General features: G+C 49.2%; 1 protein-coding gene across 2 annotated transcripts in view; it reads left to right on the forward strand.

Annotated features, from left to right (window-relative positions):
- The window catches only part of LOC146866026 (cytochrome P450 1A1-like), a 197,643-nt gene that overhangs the window by 163,454 nt on the left and 14,565 nt on the right, over positions 1-19,624 (forward strand). For both annotated transcript variants that reach the window (XM_085633042.1, XM_085633044.1), the window contains exon 6: positions 992-1,078. In XM_085633042.1, coding sequence (XP_085489168.1) covers positions 992-1,078 — 87 coding nt within the window. The remainder of the gene's footprint in view (positions 1-991; positions 1,079-19,624) is intronic.

The raw sequence follows: 19,624 nt of genomic DNA on the forward strand, positions 1-19,624 counted from the left end.
CGGAATCCCACCCCATATCCTACGCCAACTCCAAACCACCCAGAACACCACCGCCGGACTCATCCTTAGCATCCTGCAAAATAACCACATCTCTCCACACCCCACAGTCTCCATTGGGTCCCAGTCCATGAGAGATGCAAGTTCAAGCTACTCACCCACGCCTACAAAGCCCTCCACAGCACCAGTCCAGCTTACCTCAACCACCAGACACCTTCGATCTGTTTCCCAGGCAAGAGCACATGTTCCTCGCATCAAGAAGACACAAAGTGGAGGACGCTCTTTCTCATACCTCGCAGCCAAGAACTGGAACACCTCAGAACCTCCCCCTCTCACATGACCTTCCAAATGGACCTCGAGACTTGGCTCCTCAAGACAAATTAGGCCTGATCTCCCCCACTCCCGTCAGGCATGCCCTACTGAGTACCTGGACTCCCTCGAGAGTAATTAGCTGTGCTCTACAAATTCACATAACATAACATCTTGCTCTCTGTGTAAAAGGAAAGGCTAATCAATAGGCATTGGAGGATAGCATGGGGGATAGGGGATTCTGACTTGTGTTGCACAAGTAGCGAAAGCTGATAGCATACACCACATGTCACTTAGGTAACTGCTGGATCCAATGATATATACAAATATTTAAGCTGCTACCAAAATAGAACCTGTCTGTTGTAAAACTGGAAATATATTACATGATCTTGCAACTTTTAGTTTTCATTGAGAATTAAGGTCAAAAGATAGATAACAGAAAAGTGGCCACAATATTGTTTTGTCATCTTTTTGTGCATGACGTCCTTTATCATAACGTATTCTGCAAAGCTAAATCTGAATAGAAGTTGAAAAAAAGTTACTTACGTTTTTGTGGCGCCAAAAATATTTTATGGGAAAATGTTTCCTCCTTTTCTGATGATCAATATTCAGCTCGAGACAATTTGAAAGTAAAACAGTGTTAATGTTCTTACCCATATTAATGTAGTATGTTTTGATGTTTCAGTACAACTTCAGACGTTAATTTGAATGGTTACTTCATCCCCAAAGATACATGTGTTTTTGTCAACCAATATCAAGTGAATCATGATCCGTAAGTACAGCCTATTCTATTTCTAAAAATACATTGAGTGAATTAAAAATACATCTTCTTCTATGATGTATGTGTGCATCGAAGAGAGTCTAGATTAACGATTGTCAGAATTTGTTTCAACCTAATGTGGAGGTTTTTGGCAGATTCTATTCCACGTTTTGTGACATAAAAATAAACTCTCTGTTTAAAAAAAATGACCAAACACATTTATTGACCAATGGAATAAACTTACCCTCGCAACACATACAACAAATAAAATGTATGTCTAGTTGTATACCGATGACTTCAAATTTCATAAATCTGTAGATGTATTAGTGTATCCAATGAAGCCTTTTCCTGCTCAGTTTAGCATTTTCCTCTGGGGCTGTTCAGACCTTTTCTGAATTAGTAGGTGGGTCTGTGAGTGAGTCATTGAGTGGTTGAGCCGTCTATAGTGCACATTGTAGAGTTGATTCAATATTTGTGTTTTGACTCTTGATGGTCATGGTGCTGTATTCCACAAAACAAACACTGTCAATCGCAGAAAATAGGACCCAGTGTAGAATGCGGTTGAAAAGAAAAGTTGAGTTTTAACAAAATGTCTAACCCAGCAATATAATCTAATAGTTCCCAAATGAGATGGTTCTGGTGACTAGAAACATGTCTAAAGATAATGCTAACTCATGTATCGTACAAAACGTTTTTTTATGTATATTGTTGTAAAGTTGAGTATTTGTTTTTGTATTTATGGGGAATCGTGCTTGATTTTTCCGAAGTATGTGAAGAGGGTACCCTTTTTGTAGAAAGTCTTGTTAATGAGACCCAATGGGTTAAACCTGATTCCTGCATGGGGTCATTCGAGATTGTGTGTTCTATTGGCAGCATCTTCTCATTATATGAAATTGGGTCAACAACTTACAGACTTATTTAGTTTACCTGCACGTTTTGAATAACTGTAAGTACCCTCATTTGCATTCTTACAATCATTTATCACACACTTGAAGGCTCTTTTGGTATTTTAATTTTGAAATTGGTGTCCAAATTCATTGTTGACTATGTCACACAAGTAGCTGCTGGCAGAGAAAGAAGCATCCTGAACTCCTCATTAGTTTAACTAAGTCACCCATTCGATGATAAAGCTAAGTCTCCATGGGCCGTATTACAGAAGGTAACCGGGGGGTGCATTGGGTTTTTGCGCCCGCTTTGCACGCCTCCGGGGCACTTTGGTATTATAGAAGGGGGTGCAGACGCTTAAGCGTCCCCGTCTATAATACCAATAGCGCTGGCACACTTGAAGCGCCAGTGCTACCTTCAGAGGGTGTTCCCTCATTTGCATAGGGGTGTGCCCTATGCAAATGAGGGAATCCCTTTGACTCTGCGCCCACGCCATAATACAGAATGCGTTTCCCCCAATGATAATGTGTAATACGGCCCTATGTGTTTAAGTGCAAACTACATGACAGGAGAGCCACCTTGTAATTCTTATCAAATCGCACGTCTTCAAACAAACATGGAGTCACATTGTGACCTACTGTTCTGTGGGTGCATGTTAAATATTGGTGCCTTCGGTATGCAAGGCACTGGTGTTATGGCCCCTACTTAAAAAAAAGATATCAGCAAATGGTTTGCTATGCCCGCACTAACGTGTGGTATTTGCAGCCTTGCAATTGGTGTGACTGTTCCCTCCTTGGTATTGAAATCTATTGGTCCCAGGACCCTCCCTGTTCCACAGCGCTCATCTCCTCACTTTGGAGCACAAAACACATGCCATGGGTAGGGTGGAAGCATGCGCTGCTTTTCTCTGGGTTATTTGTCTGGGAACAGGGTTCCATTATACGAGTATGTGCAGAGGTAGAATAATTTACCTTATATCTATGGGGAACACTCATATGCAAATGAGCCCTAGCCATGGGCTTACCAGATGCCCCCACAGCCCCTGCGGTGAGGGAGTACACAGCATTCAACTCAAAGGGGGCTCACTTGGACTGGCCTGCTGAAAAAAACACTCAGAACTGTAGCAAAGCAGTGAGGGACTGGGCAAAAGGGACTCCCTCACCTTACCTTGCAGAGAGGCCCCCTGAGGATTTGTTAAGCCACTGGCCCTAGCACAGCCAATGTAATAATACAATGGTGTGCTTAATGTCTCTTCAAAATGAACAAAGAGTGACTATGCAATGCAATCAGAACTATTTGGTGTGCTTATTATGTTCTACAAACTCATTTAGCTATTGCGCATACACTTTATATAGAGTAAATATAAGCAAGTGACTACATTAAAATTGACAGAGCATATTCATAATATAGTGAAATAACACGAAACAAGCATTGGCAAAACCGATAGGCTTCGTCTGTGGGTCCTACTGACTTTGCCAATGCCTTTTGGCGATGATGCATAGCATCAGCAAGATGCTGTGCAGCATGGCCAAAACAGATTATGAAAAACAAGTACAACAACACAGCTGCAGTGGATTAATCGTTTTGTAGACAGGTTCATGCATGATGACGATGGTGCATCCTTTATTACACATGCACATCTACAAAATGTATGGGTGTCATTTTTTAATCCCCATTTTGAAATGGATCTGTAAAATAATAAAAATGAAAGCGCAGTTGCGCAAAACTGCTTTTATTTTAGGCAGTGGGGATGGCCGCAATTTGCTGGCTGGTCCGCCATGCAAAAAAAATTGTTTAAAAAAACAGAGATATTGAGTGTGGGGGCAACAGAACAACATGAGGAAGGAAAACATAGGGGCCAGCGAAAAGGCACACACATTGAAAAGCACAGTAGGCACAGGATTTGGCAAAAGAGAAGCACATGAGAGAGGTTGGAAAATGGCCCTCTCTGAAAGGTCACCCATAACCATTTGCGTTCCTCCTCCTCTTTTTCTGACCTCTTTTTTCTTGGCTCTAGTACTCTGAGCACTTTACCACTGCTAATCAGTGCTAGCGTGCATGTGCTCTCTTCTCTAAACCTGGTATCATTAGTTTTCACTTGTTTGGCAAGTTTAATTTATCTGTAAGTCCCTAGTAGAGTGCACTACCTCTACCCATGGACTGTAAATTCAATGCTACTAGTCGACATGCAACACTGATTGTGCCACACACATAAGTAGCCCTTTAAACGTGTCTCAGGCCTGCCACTGCAGAGCTTGTGTGTGCAGTTTTACTGAGACTCCGACTTGGCATTTAAAGCCCTTTGCCTAGGCTGAAACATATTACACACAAGTCACTCCTAAGGTAGTCCCTAGGTAGCCCATAGGGCATGGTGCTGTATAAGTAAATGGTAGGATCTGTACTTTTAAATTTTGCATGTTCTTGTAGTGAGAAACACCTACATTTGTTTTTCACTACTGTAAGGCCTACTCCCCTCATATGTTCAGCCTGCAACCCTCTACCCTGCCGAGGAAAAGAACTCAACCCATCTCACTTGAACCCAGAGTGACTCCAAGGGCATGCTGGCTTGCCCCCTGTTATGAAGTCACAGGGACATCCAAGACTTCATACAACCCTGCAACAGCACCTGGACTCTGCCATCTTTGAGTCCTGCCGTGCCAAGTGGTGCCTATTCAGTCCTGGGCCCTTGGAAGTGAGGTTTTCTCTGCTGCAACTCTCAATGATGATGCATCGCCGCTGTTGCGCCAGTCAGAACTGGTGCATTTCACCTGATGATGACTCATCACCCACCTTCAGTGCTGCTTGACGACAACATTTTTCCAGAGTGCATGGATCGACGACTGTGCATCATTGCCCTTCTCCTTGCATCTTGTCCTCGAAGACGACGCAGCCCCCTCCAAAAGTACTGTTTTAGCGGGCCAAGGCTGTCCCTGTTTTCAACCCATGCTCCATCGTGGTCTGCGTGACCTTTTGGATTTACTCTAGTAAAGGGCAACCAGATATCCCGGATTAGCACTTTAAGACTCTAAAGCACTATATTTTTGGATATTCTTTAAAAACTCATAACTCCCGTTCTACTCATTGGATTTTTGTCATTTTGCTCTTGATTTTCTGATAAAATTGTCTATTTTTCTAAACCAGTGTGGAGTCTTTTTGTGGTGATTCTGTTGTGTTACTGTGTGTTGTGTTGCACAAATAAAGTATACATTACCTCTTTAGATAAGCCTGACTGCTCTGTGCCAAGCTAGCAGAGAGTAAGCATAAGTTATGTTTTAGTGTGTATCTACCTTATCCTGACTAGAGTGGTGGTCTCTACTTGGACAGGGTGAATACCTCTGCCAACTAGAGACCCCATTTCTAACAAGAGGCAGCTTGCAAGAAGTTGGAGATAGCAAAGTGAAGTGCAGGGGACAGGTACTTGGTGACGGGAGAAGGACATGAGGGACAGAGCTGGAAAATAGATGCAGTCATAAAAAGAAAAAAATGTAGTTCTCTAAAAGTGAGCAGAGAAGGAAAAAGAGAGCGAACCAGAGGGTAAAGATGCCATGCTCCAGGCAGTGCTTAATTTGAAAATAATAATAATAATAAAATGCCAGGGCTCACATCAGGAGGCAACTCCAGCTTGCCCCACACATTGCCCCTACTATGGTGCCAATGATAGTAACAACAATACTGCTAACCATCACACTCCTACAAGCCTGAAAATATAGACTATTCCAGGCCGCCAAAGCTATAAGAATTGATTGGGCAGCAGTCATTTTTAATGTATATTGAATTAATAATTAACTGTTGTTGTGGTCTTCTCTAACTGAGCCAGACAGCGTAACCTTGTGGCAGGCAGTCACAACATCGATGTTGATAATTAATTGCTGGTGCCGAGCACTGGAAACCACCAACTCAAATTTAAGCACTGGCTCCAGGGCAGGGGAAGACACAAGATGAATGCTTTGAGACAAAGAAAGTCATTGAATAAGAAGCAAGCATATGAGAGTGACAATAAAGCCAGCCAATGTTAAGCAGTGGGTGTGCTATAAGCCACTAAGTTCTTCGTAAGCCCACAACACGTCTTTTGCTACCAGGCAGCTTGCAGTGCCTTGAAAGCTTGACATAAAAAAGAAAACATGCTAACATTTAAAACAAAATGGCAACACCCAGTAAAATATTTAATTAAGTGATCATGCAATTTTTTTCTGAAACTTTGAGGGTAGAAAAACAAAAAGATCCTAAGCAAATCTACAGTTTTCATTGGGAAAATTCTGCCCTTGATACTCCGAGAAAATAGTCTAGAAAAAAGTTTCAAAAGTGTGATTCAAACCAAAAGGTATAAAATTCCATACATTATTGAAGAACATCCAGTTTTAAGACAGTTCTCCATCAGTGCCGCACAATTTATATTTTTGGATGAAGTTTAGTCTAATTTTGGTTAGAAGGTGATATATTTATAATTAAATATAATCAAAAATTACGCAAACGAACATTATTTTGTAAAAATGTATAGCAAATAGGATCAGTATATTTAAGAACATATGAAACACAATTTGATGACATACCTTCAATCGAAAAATTGGTGAGCTATTATTTAGAATATTTCTAAAGAAGAAGCTACAAAAATTGCTAATTAATTACTCAGATGCTCAGGATACTTGCATGGTCATTATATATGGAATCACTTAGCAAAAGGGTAAATCATGAAAAAATTGGTTTAATAAATTTCAGGGCCCACATGTAGCTAAAGAACAACGAATAGTCAGAACACCCAGTCCATGATACACCTCTGTTGCTATGAGTATAAAGAAATCAAACTCCATTTACTTGCTGGAAAGTTCACTGGTAGCTTTGTCACTGCAGAGCCTGCGAAGGCAAGGATGCGCTGCTGAGCATTTATCTTCATATGGCCTCTGGGTGGAGGGTAAGGACAGGCGCATTACTCTGTCGGGAACATGTTCTGAGATGCTAGGTGACATGATTGGGGTGGGGTTTTAGGGTTATTTGTCCCAAACCATCATGACTGTCTTCAGTTGTGCTTCTTTGGGTAGCTCCCAATTTAACATGGTTTCCTTTTCTTTCAATGGTGTGTAGCATTCCATTTCCTGTTTCTAGGTATTGAAAGTACTGGCTAAATTACAGGTTAGATTGCAACTCTTCGAGTATTGTTTTTTTTTTTTTGTCCGGCACATTCTTTGCATTTTTTCCACTTTCTGTGTGTTTTTTCTCTTGCTTTCTTTTCAGAGTCCTTCCTACTGGATTTCAGTGTTCCTCTTGGTTATTTTTCTTTCTGACTCTACTGTGAGTATTGTAATCAAACCTCAAGGTGCACTGTATTCTTTGCATCAACTGCTACGATGCTACTGTCATCCGTAACTCCTGCATCTAGGTGTTTTATACCTCAAGCTTTTTCCTCCAATTGGTGTCATCTTTAAGGGGATGCAGGTGATTTTCAAGTTGATGTAGGCTTCCAAAGGTAGAAAATGTATTTACTTAATGAGCGGGTTATATGGTCTGACTTTTGCATTATAGACAAGCTGGGCTGCAGCATTTGAACCTGCTCTGAGAGGTTTAGCTTATAATTTTGGTAGACTGGCAAGGAGAGATTTGTCTCCATTCGTCTGTGAAAGGATAAGGGATTGAACAGAAGTCCTAAAATCTGCTGAAGAAATAGAATATTTTACTTTTCTTCAGCCGTGTAGTTAGTTGAATACTGATGTGGTGTTTCGTCAGATTGAGGTTGGATCTGATCTGATGCAGAATCTAAGGATTATCACTAACGGCACTAGAGATGGTGTGATGCACCATGGGCAAAGGGAATTGAGCCATTTTGGACTGGTAGCGGAGAGAGTTTGTTTATAGTTTGGATTTCGTTTGAGAGAAAAGGCTGACATCCATTTAGTTATTTCTTTAGAATAGAATTTAAAATGAATATCTGTGGGAATGGAAACTTTGAAATATAGCTGACTGTCATCAGCAAACTGAAGTAGAAGCTTTTTGAGCAGGGTGGCATATGAGCACCCAATGCCGAACGTTATTACTTCTACAAATAGGTGCAATATATACAGTGGCTCCACCCAGCACTTCACCTGCTGCACAAGGTGGTGGAGACAGATTATGCTTTCCCCTGACGACTGTCGTCTGCTCCTCTCCGAGGCGCCCGTGTTGCGATGTCGATACTGTGAGGTGCATGGAGAGGGCGTGGGATGGATCGCACTGCAAAACCTGATTGCCTACCCTTTACTCACCAGTTCTGCAATTTGCACGAAATCCAGCCTTACCACCCCTCACCCCCATCGGATGAACAGGCCTGCCGGCAGCTAACACACATGAAATTGGAGACAATTGTGGCGGGGTTGTATCCTGGGTGGGTCTTTATTTAGTTGTGAGATATACAGTCAGCTGTTGACTGGACACCCCTTGATGTCTTTCTATATTACCGGATGCAAGGTGTCTGTAGACAGGCACATGCTACTTTTCCTCAAGAGCCCTCTAGCCTAGTAGCATTGAATTTGGCCTTTGCATCACCCTCCCCCAAGAGATTGATACTACAACTCTACTATACTTTGCAGACTACTGTCCCTGTTGCTGAGCCCAGGGTGCAGTCAGAGTGACAGAGGGAGTTTAGCACCGAAATACCTAAGCAACAATGGAGGTATTGCTGCCCCAGACTGGTGCACTAACCCCAAGTTACAGGCTCCATCTCATACATATCAGGTTCTTGCACATGCTTTACCATACAGCCCTCCAGCTGCATAAAATGTACAGTGCAGTTGATATGTGTGGGGCAGAGTGTGCTCATTTTCTGCATCTTGCCTGGTAGTGACCGAGGTTAGTGGATTATTAGACTTGAGTGTTTGAATGTATTTAGGAGTATACTGCTATTGTAGTGCCTATACTGCCTGAGGTGGTGTTATTGGGTATGGAGGAGAGCTTCTGCCCAGTGTATGCAAGCTTACTATCATGATCACTGACCCTCAGAGTGACTGTTGGATCAAGGACATTGCATTCTGTCAGGAACAATTACGAGAATAGTGGCTCTTAATGCCCGCTGCCAGACAGCCGAAAAATATCAGGGCCTCATTTGAGACCTACCTGGCTATATAGGCACACTGGCAGAGAGATGTTGAGTGATAACTTCAGAAGACTCCTGATATACACAGCCCAACCTTTCAACAGTAGCACAGTGAGGCTGCAAAGCTGTCAACAATTGTACACTGCATCGAACCTCAGATGCTGATGCTCGGATACTGCCCCTCCAGCTTGACGATCTTATGAAATTGCTTATATGATGTACATGGTTATTGCATATACGCCATTGATTTCTATACTACTTGGATATGTAGATGGGATCGATGCATGTTTTTGTTCTTGAATTTAATAAAGACCACTAATAACATTTAAACAAAACATAGTGAAATAGGAGATGTTGTTATCGTGGACTATTTCACAATTTATTAAAAAAAGAAAAATGTCGGAACTCAACTGTAACAATTTATTACAGTTGGGTTCTAATGTCACAATCCATGCTGCCAGGAGCCGAGGAGAAAGGCAGGTCATGTCACACAACACAATTCAAGCAGTTGTTTAGAGAAAAACAAAAGGTTGCTTTTCTTTCTTCTGCTTTGTTTTTCTAACTTACAGTGACGAGCTCAAAGGGGATATGAAGTGCAACGTATTTATTTTTAGCACTCCTTAGGTAATTATAAAAGAGATTGACTCTTTCTGCATGTTTCTACTTTGAGGGAAAGATGACGGTGTGAACATGTATTATATGGGATAAAGTACCCCCTGCTGTTCATGATAAGAATATTGCAAGTCACCTCAGGGTTTAATACCTTTTAAGTCACCTCAGGGTTTAATACCTTTTAAAGGAACTCCGCTTTTGGCCTTGTTCCTCTATGTTGTCATGGCACTCTTGCATGACTTACAATATCCTTATAAAATCCGGCAGGGGGTCCTTTATCCCATATGTATAAAGCAGGCACAATGTCCATCACATTTGTGATGAGTACCAGTCTGCCAAACGTTAAATCAAGTACTTTGCTTTTTATACTCTTCCTGGATAAGTATTGTGATGTAGTTGATGATATAGAGTGCTGCAAATAGATTTAATATCTTCAGAAGGCACTCATTTTCAGCATCTAGTGTATTTAGGATATCATCTATAATTTGTAGAGCAGCTATTTCAGTGCAGAATTTGGGTCTAAAGCTGGATTGAAATTTGTTCAGGAGGGTGTATTATTGTTAAGAGAGTCAATTCACCTGGTTGTAATAATAAACAGCGAACTGGGACAAAGTCACTTCTTACTGTGTTTTTGACTATGTGCATGGTACATAATTAATTACCCAGAGAGAGTTTTGCTAAGATGATTTTGCTTGAATTTACCTTTTTTTGAATCATTTATCTTTAGTATTGATTCAGTGTTTCATATATTTATGCAAGAAGAGTGGAAAAAGGTTCCTATATTTTGGAATTACTTTCACAACATGTTTGACATCCGATACTTAGGGTCCGGTTTAGATATCCTTATTGCTAAAATAATGGTCCACCCACACAATTTAGATGTGGGCAGACCATTTGTTTAACCATTGCAGAGCCTACTCTGTCTCCGCGATGGTTGCATCCTTCTGTATGGGCCGTTAGAGGCTGACCTTAATGTCTGCCCACCAAATTTAGATGGGCGGGCATAGAGGTCAGTTTTCACTGCCTGTCATCACCAAGTAAACCATAGCAGTACAGGGCAGTAAAAACTGTTATAGTCCCCCTTGCCATCGGAGATAACATCCATGGGGGGCATTTTGTTTTCGAAAAGAAAATTCAGCTTTCAGTTTGATGGATGCCTCCGTAATGTTGACGAAGCTGTGCAACAAACTTCAAAAACATTGACAGGAACCGCATTGACAACGGTTCTTGCCAATTTTTTTACAAATGGTAGCCAGCTTGGCAGTCAGCTCTGAATTTGGCTGGTGGAGTAGCCTTTGCTTTGTGAACTTTAAGCTCCATGCCAGGCAGACGGAGATGACTCAGTACGCCAAATGATATATTGGATCCTTACTAAGTAAACTATGCATATTTCGTCTGTGCATCATATATATTTAAATAGCTGCCATCATGAATGTTATGACGTGAAGGTATTGACCACTTGTGCAAGTGCTAACAAACTGTGTGCCTGTTTGCAATGATATCCATTCCCAAAAAGGAATATTTGGGACAGACCAAGACCTGTAACAGGCTGGTCAACTATTTCTATCGCCCCCTCATGTCTAGCAAGGTAAAATAGTTTTTGCAGTTCATGTGGCACCTGTCAAGCCAATGGCAAGACAGGAGGCAAGCCTTAGGCTTTCTTGATACCACTGCTAGTGGATGGAACTCCCTTTGAGAGGGTGGGGATTGATATTGTTGGTCCCCTAGACCCATCAGCTGCTGCCTGGAACAGATATATTGGTGTCAGTGGACCGTGCCACCAGATACCCTGAAGCATTTCCCGTCAAGATGGTCACTGCTCCCACCGTGGCCAGAGCCCTACTTGGCATCTTCACCAGAGTGCGCTTTACGAAGGAGGTGGTCTCAGACTGGGTGACTAACTTTATTTCCACCAATCTGAAGGCAATGTGGTTTTACTTACAAGTTCACCACCCCATATCATCCCCAGACCAATGGTCTGGTGGAAAGATTCAATAAGACCCTGAAGGGCATGATAATGGGCTTTTCTGACTCAGGAGGAAATGGTATGTTCTCCTTTGATGCCTGCTATTTTCTTACAGAGAGGCACCACAGAAAGGGGTTGGTGTTAGCCATTTTGAGTTACTGTTTGGCCATCATGTAAGAGGACCATTGAGTTTGGTCAAAGATTGCAAACAAGTTCTGCTGTATTATGTGCTGGGCCTGCAATCTCGCATGGCAGAGTACATGACGAGAGCAAGCAACAATCTGGAGGAAAGCCAAGAGATTATTAAGCTCTGGTATGACAGGAAGGCTACTATGCCTGAGTGCCATCAAGGGCAGTTGATGTGGGTGTTGGAGCTTGTGACTCCCAGGGCCCTCTAGGACAAGTAAACTAGGCCCTCCCTCATCCGGTTGAAAAAGGCTGAGGTCACTTACCTGGTGGATCCTGGCACCCCCAGAAGGCCCCACAGGATACTCCATTTCAACAGATTGAAACGTAACCTAGATAAGGCAGACATGACCATGCCCATTGTTAGAAAGGATAGACGGACCTGGAGGGTCGGCCGGGGTCAGGAGGAGAGGTCTCCGGGGAGAGCCGTCTCCAGCGATCGTACAGATAAGTAACTTCCCTCCCCCACAGACAGATACCACACAAGGATAAGGTTCAGTGTTCTTTATAAGCACTTCTTATGGTACGGTCGAATGGTACAAGGAGGTCTGGACTCCGGGGTCCCCTCGATTCAAATCTCTCAAAGCAGGGTAAGGGGTAGCGGGACAGTCTGTCTACCAGTCAGGTAGTTTGGATGAGATGATGTTTAGCTCACAATCCTCGAGCTTAGATGGTGCGGGCCGCGGCAGCGCCAGCAGGTCCCGGAACGAGGGTCGATGTACGGTCCGCGGCGGCGCCAGCAGGTCCCGGTGAGGGTGGTCGTTACAACGGGCCGCGGCAGCGCCAGCAGGTCCCGACGAGGATGGTCGTTACAACGGGCCGCGGCAGCGCCAGCAGGTCCCGACGAGGATGGATGTTGTAGAAGGCCGCGGCAGCGCCAGCAGGCAGGACGATGGTTCACAGGAGTGGGCTACGGCAGCGCCAGTAGTCCGTCAAGGCTGAGTTCTCTCGGTGTCTCTCGACTCCAGGATACAACTGCCTTCCTGCTCCGGAGTTGCCCCAGTTATAGGGCAGGCGCTCTTTGATGTCCGGACCCTCGCACTTGGAGGTCGGAGGGCCCGGGATGAAGGTGTCCAGACACCCAGCAGGGGGTGGAGCCAGCGCCTGGGGGAGCTGGGGGCGATCGACACCTGGCGGGGGAAGAGCTCTTGACACTGCGTCCTCCCATTGACCTGCCAAGTGGTCCGCTCACCTCCTGGGTGGATGGTGGTGCCGGGATGTCGGGGCCGGTCAGGCCCGGGGTTAGGGTCGGGGTGAGGCCACGCGGCCTCGTGGTGCAGGGCCCAAGATGGCGGCTTGAACCGGCCGGGGAAGCCGGTGGGGCTGGGCCTCGTGATGAGTAGAGGTCCGAGGGCAGAAGATCCGTCGGGAGACGGGGTACGGGTGCTTTTCGTGGGTTATACCTGGTGGGCCGGAGCTCGGGCCCTGTCGTGCGGGGAGGGAGCAAGCCCCTCGTGTGGCCTGTCCAACATGCGTCCCCCCCAGCTGAAGACGGGGAGAGTCACCCATCTCCTTGGGGACTCTCTTCGTCGAGGCGGAAAAAGCGGGACAGGCCATCCGCGTTGGCGTGGTCTTGGCCTGGTCGGTGCTCCACAGTGAAGTCCATTCCCTGCAGGGAAATGGACCAGCGCAAGAGCTTTGGGTTCTCCCCCCGCATCTGCATCAGCCACTGCAGGGGTCGATGGTCGGTTTGTACCCGGAAGTGGGTACCGAAGAGATAGGGCCGGAGCTTTTTGAGGGCCCACACCACTGCGAAGGCCTCCCTCTCGATGGTGCTCCAGCGCTGTTCTCGGGCCAGGAGACGTCGACTGATGAAGGCCACCGGCTGGTCATGACCTTCGGGGTTTAACTGAGAAAGGACGGCTCCGATGCCGTGGTCGGAGGCGTCGGTCTGTACCATGAATTCCGGACTGTAATCGGGGGCCTGGAGCACAGGGGCGGTGCATAGAGCGGCCTTCAGTTTCTCGAAGGCCGCTTGACAATCGGGGGTCCAGTTAATCCGCTTCGGCTGGTTCTTGGACGTGAGACCCGTGAGGGGCCCCACGATGCTGCCGTAGTCTTTCACGAACCGCCGGTAGTAGCCGGTGATCCCCAAGAAGGCTCGGACCTCGGTCTGGGTGACGGGGGGCTGCCAGGACTGGATGGCAGCAATCTTAAGTTGTAGCGGGGCCACCAGCCCGCTTCCCACTTGGTGCCCAAGGTAGGTCACAGACCCTTGGCCAATTTGGCACTTGCCGGCCTTAATTGTGAGGCCGGCCCGCTGGAGGGCCCGTAGGACCTCTTGGAGGTGACGGAGGTGGTCGGGCCAGTGGTGGCTGTACACAGCGATATCGTCCAGGTAGGCAGCGCTGAACTCTTCGAGCCCCACCAAGACCTGGTTCACGAGGCGTTGAAACGTGGCGGGGGCATTCTTCATGCCGAAGGGCATGACCTTGAATTGGTAGTGGCCATCGGGGGTAGAGAAGGCTGACCGTTCCTGAGCCCTGGGTGTGAGGCCGATCTGCCAGTAGCCCGCTGTTAGGTCGAAGATACTGAGGTAGCGGGCGGCCCCCAGCCGGTCGATCAGCTCGTCTGCTCGGGGGATCGGATGAGCGTCGGTCCGGGTGACAGCGTTCAAGCCCCGGTAGTCGACGCAGAATCTCAGTTCAGGTGCGGTGCCGGGGGCAGCGGCTTTGGGGACCAATACAACCGGACTGGCCCAGGGACTGTCCGAGGGCTCGATGACCCCGATTGTGAGCATCTTGGCCACCTCCTCCTGTATGCAGCAATGTACCCGATCTGGTACGCGGTAGGCCCGGTGTCGGACAGGGGGACTGTCCCCGGTGTCCACGTCGTGCGAACACCAAGGGGTGACCCCGGGGGTGAGGGAGAACAGGGTAGCGAACTGCAGTAGGAGGTTCCGGCAGCCCTGGCGTTGCTCCGAAGTGAGGGTGTCAGAGAGCCGGACCCCGTCCACGGAGCCGTCATTCTCCTGAGTCTTCAGAAGATCCGGGAGGGGTTCGGAGTCTTCCTCTGCCCCACTGTCCGTAGCCATCAGGAGGCTGAGTTCTGAGCGCACAAAGTGTGGTTTGAGTCGGTTGGTGTGGAGGACCCGAAGGGGGTTCCGGGAGGTCCCCAGGTCGATGAGGTAAGTGACGGGGCTTTTGCGCTCGACCACTTTGAAGGGCCCCGTCCACTTATCCTGCAAGGCACATGGTTCGGTGGGGGACATCACCCATACTTGTTGTCCAGGCTCGAACTCAACGGAGGAGGCATTGTGATCATACCACCTCTTCATGTCCTCCTGGCTGGCCTCGAGGTTCGCCTTGGCCATCTCTCTGAAGCGCCGGGTCTGATTGCGTAGGGCCAGGAGGTATTTGAAGACGTCTGGAGGGGTCTTTAGGGGGGCCATCTCCCAACCTTCTTTTACTAGGCTGAGGGGCCCTCGCACGGGGTGCCCGTACAGGAGTTCGAAAGGGCTAAAACCGAGGGACTTCTGGGGAACTTCGCGGTAGGCGAAGAGGAGGCACGGGAGTAGTACATCCCACTGGCGACGGAGGGGCTCTTCCAATCCCCCAATCATCCCCTTGAGGGTGCGGTTAAAACGCTCCACTAGTCTGTTCCCTTGGGGGTGATAGGGGGTCGTGAATCTGTAGGTGACCCCGCATTGTTGCCAGAGGGACTTCATGTATTTGGATATAAAGTTCGTGCCTCGGTCGCTGACGACTTCTCGGGGGAAGCCTACCCGGGAGAAGATCCCCATTAGGGCCCGGCCAACCACCGGAGCTGTCACGGTCCGTAGGGGCACCGCCTCGGGGTAGCGGGTGGCATGGTCCACCAGTACTAAGATGAACCTGTGTCCTTGTGCCGTGCGGGGGTCCAGAGGCCCCACGATGTCTATCCCCACCCTCTCGAACGGGGTGGTGACCACAGGGAAGGGTTGCAGAGGGGCTTTCAGCTTCCGACCACTCTTCCCGCTGGCTTGGCATGTGGGGCAAGATCGGCAGTGGTTCAGGACGTCATTCCTCATCTTTGGCCAGAAAAAGTGGGTCACTAGGCGGTTGTACGTTTTATCTTGGCCCAGGTGTCCAGCCAGGGGGACATCGTGGGCCAGGTTGAGCAGAAAGTCTCTGAAGCGGAGAGGTACCACCAGTACTCGACCGGCCCCCAGCTCGGCGATTCTTTGCTCGCTGTATAGCAGGTCGTTATCCCAGTAGACCCAGTGAGTTCCGGTGGAGTCCCCTGCGTTCTGGGCGCTGGCTTGTTGGCGGAGTCCCTCGAGGGAGGGACAGGTCTTTTGTTCCTGGCGGAACTGTGCTTGGGTGGGCCCCCCCTCTTGACGCCACTGAGCCAGGTCAGGAAGGTCCTGGGGTTGCGCGTCCCCTTCGGCCGTCGGGTCTGGGAGGCTGGCCTCGTCGGTGTCTTCTACTGGGGCGACTGGGGGCGGAGGTGCTGGCCATTCTGGTTCTTCTGATCGAGGGACGGCACGGGCGGCCATGGACCGGGTGGTTATGCAGGCCCAGTCCGGGAGGCCCAGCATCCCCAGGTGCTCTCTTCTCTCAACGGTGGCCCACGGGGAACTCTCGAGGTCATTTCCCAGGAGGCAGTCCACGGGGGCATCGTCCCGGACCGTCACCTTCAACAGGCCGGAGACCCCTCCCCATTCGAATGGAACGCAGGCCATTTGGCACAGACTTTCAGAGTTGTCTGCCGAGCGGACGGGGCAGAGAATGTTCGGCAGGATCTGCTCGGGCTTCACCAGGTGACAGCGGACGGCCGTCACACTGGCGCCTGTGTCACGCAAGGCCTCGGCTCGCTGTCCATTAATGGTCACCCACTGCCCATATTTCCTGGTGTTAGCGGGTAGGGGAGCCCGCGGGACCATGTCTCTTCCCCCTAAGCACGCCAGGACCATGGCGGCCGGTTCCCACTCTTGCTGGGCCGGCTCATACTCCTCTGGTTCCTCCAATGATCGCTCTTCCCCCAGGGCGGCGGCAGCTACCTGGCGGGGCTTGGGTGTTTGGTTCTGCGGGCAGCTCGGGTCATTGGCGTAGTGGCCGACTCGCTGGCATCGGTGGCACGTGACGTTGGCTCGGACCCCAGGACGCCACGGGGGGTTGCCCCGACCGGCCGGAGCCGGGGTGCTGGCCACGGGTGTTGCGGGCAAGGCGTCTCTCCCTCGCCCCTGGCCCCCTCCTCCTCCCCGAGGACGGTGCTGGCCTTGGTTGTTTCTGTTCTGTTCGTGTGGCCCCCTCCGGCCCACTCGGGTGCTTTCCCATCGGTCAGCTTCGGCGGCGAGCTGCCGGGGGTCAGTCAGCTTACTGTCGAGGAGGTGTTGCCTGAGCTCGACGAAGCAGTTGTTTGACAGGTGCTCCCATACCATCAGGTTAAAGAGTTGTTCGTAGGTGGTGACCTGGCTCCCCTTTATCCAACCCTCGAAGGCACGGCTGAAATAGTTCACGTATTCTACCCAAGTTGTACCTGGGATCCGGGTGCAATCTCTGAACCTCTGGCGGTACATCTCGGGTGTGAGGCCGTAGCGGGTGAGGAGGGCAGCCTTCATGTGGTCGTAGGACGACATTTGGTGATCTGGGAGCTGCAGTAGGGCATCGCGCCCCTCGTTGATAAACCTCCCCCAGAGTCCGGCTCCCCAATCACTCCGGTCGATCCGGTGGGAGGTCATGGCGATCTCGTAGGCTTTAAACCACTGTTGTATGTCGTCTTCTCGGACATACTCGCGGACAACATCCTTGGGGATGTGGACTTTTTTCTCGATTGGCCCCGGGGTGTGTGGTCGCTCAGGCACCCCCAGTTCTTTATTCTGTTTCCGAAGTTCTATTTCCGCCAGTTTGCGCTCGTGCTCGAGCGTTATTTTTTTCTCCTCCAGCTCTCTCTGTCTCTGCTTCTCTTCTCGTTCATCTCGGAGCCTCATGTGCTCGAGGTTGAGTTTCTGTTCAGCTAACTTGAGTTCCCCATCCATCTTGAGTCGTGCCATTTCCAACTCGTGCAATCTGGTCCTTTCTCTTTCTCGGATCTCCTCCTGCGAGAGGCCCGTTCCCCGCTCCTCGGGAGCCGTGGCGTTCCCCTCTGGTGTGATGCTGCTTTGGTCGGAGGGTCCGGCGACCCCAGTTTCTGCCCACGACTCTAGTGCGTGCTTTAGATCCTCTTTGGTACTCAGGCCGGTGGTAGCAATGCCAAGTTCTATGCAGAATTGTCTCAGTTCGCGGTGGTTGTATTCTTCTAATTTCTCCATTTGGAATTTCTCGGTGGAGTTGCTATCTTTGGCTGACATCGTGTTGTTGTCGTGGGGTGAGCTACTCTCTGTACGATTACGCGTTGATTCGGATCGCGCCGCTGGCCACCAATGTTAGAAAGGATAGACGGACCTGGAGGGTCGGCCGGGGTCAGGAGGAGAGGTCTCCGGGGAGAGCCGTCTCCAGCGATCGTACAGATAAGTAACTTCCCTCCCCCACAGACAGATACCACACAAGGATAAGGTTCAGTGTTCTTTATAAGCACTTCTTATGGTACGGTCGAATGGTACAAGGAGGTCTGGACTCCGGGGTCCCCTCGATTCAAATCTCTCAAAGCAGGGTAAGGGGTAGCGGGACAGTCTGTCTACCAGTCAGGTAGTTTGGATGAGATGATGTTTAGCTCACAATCCTCGAGCTTAGATGGTGCGGGCCGCGGCAGCGCCAGCAGGTCCCGGAACGAGGGTCGATGTACGGTCCGCGGCGGCGCCAGCAGGTCCCGGTGAGGGTGGTCGTTACAAAGGGCCGCGGCAGCGCCAGCAGGTCCCGACGAGGATGGTCGTTACAACGGGCCGCGGCAGCGCCAGCAGGTCCCGACGAGGATGGATGTTGTAGAAGGCCGCGGCAGCGCCAGCAGGCAGGACGATGGTTCACAGGAGTGGGCTACGGCAGCGCCAGTAGTCCGTCAAGGCTGAGTTCTCTCGGTGTCTCTCGACTCCAGGATACAACTGCCTTCCTGCTCCGGAGTTGCCCCAGTTATAGGGCAGGCGCTCTTTGATGTCCGGACCCTCGCACTTGGAGGTCGGAGGGCCCGGGATGAAGGTGTCCAGACACCCAGCAGGGGGTGGAGCCAGCGCCTGGGGGAGCTGGGGGCGATCGACACCTGGCGGGGGAAGAGCTCTTGACACTGCGTCCTCCCATTGACCTGCCAAGTGGTCCGCTCACCTCCTGGGTGGATGGTGGTGCCGGGATGTCGGGGCCGGTCAGGCCCGGGGTTAGGGTCGGGGTGAGGCCACGCGGCCTCGTGGTGCAGGGCCCAAGATGGCGGCTTGAACCGGCCGGGGAAGCCGGTGGGGCTGGGCCTCGTGATGAGTAGAGGTCCGAGGGCAGAAGATCCGTCGGGAGACGGGGTACGGGTGCTTTTCGTGGGTTATACCTGGTGGGCCGGAGCTCGGGCCCTGTCGTGCGGGGAGGGAGCAAGCCCCTCGTGTGGCCTGTCCAACACCCATGGTCACAGAAGAAGGGCAGGAGGAGAGGGAGCCTCTGTCAGACGTCCTCTCCACCAATGCACAAAATGGGTCAGTGGAGGGTGTATTACTCTATTGACAGACCAGCAGCAGAAAGACTGCAGACAAGTATTGGACAGTTTGCTTGACTTTTCTCCCTGACCCCTGGACTCACCACTTATTATATACATGAGGTTGACACTGGTGACAGCCTACCAGTCAAAAGCAAGTCAAACCGGTTAGGTTGTCTGACCAGGTCAAAGCCAGCATTAAGGCTTAAGTAGCCAAGATTTGGGTGTTGGGGTAATTGATCTGTCTGACAGTCCATGGGCCAATCCAGTGGTACTGGAGCCCGTGCCAAAGGGCGAAAGAAAGAATTGAGGTTTTGTCTGC

The sequence above is a fragment of the Triturus cristatus genome, chromosome 2_1 (assembly GCF_964204655.1).
Source record: "Triturus cristatus chromosome 2_1, aTriCri1.1, whole genome shotgun sequence".
NCBI lineage: Eukaryota > Metazoa > Chordata > Amphibia > Caudata > Salamandridae > Triturus > Triturus cristatus.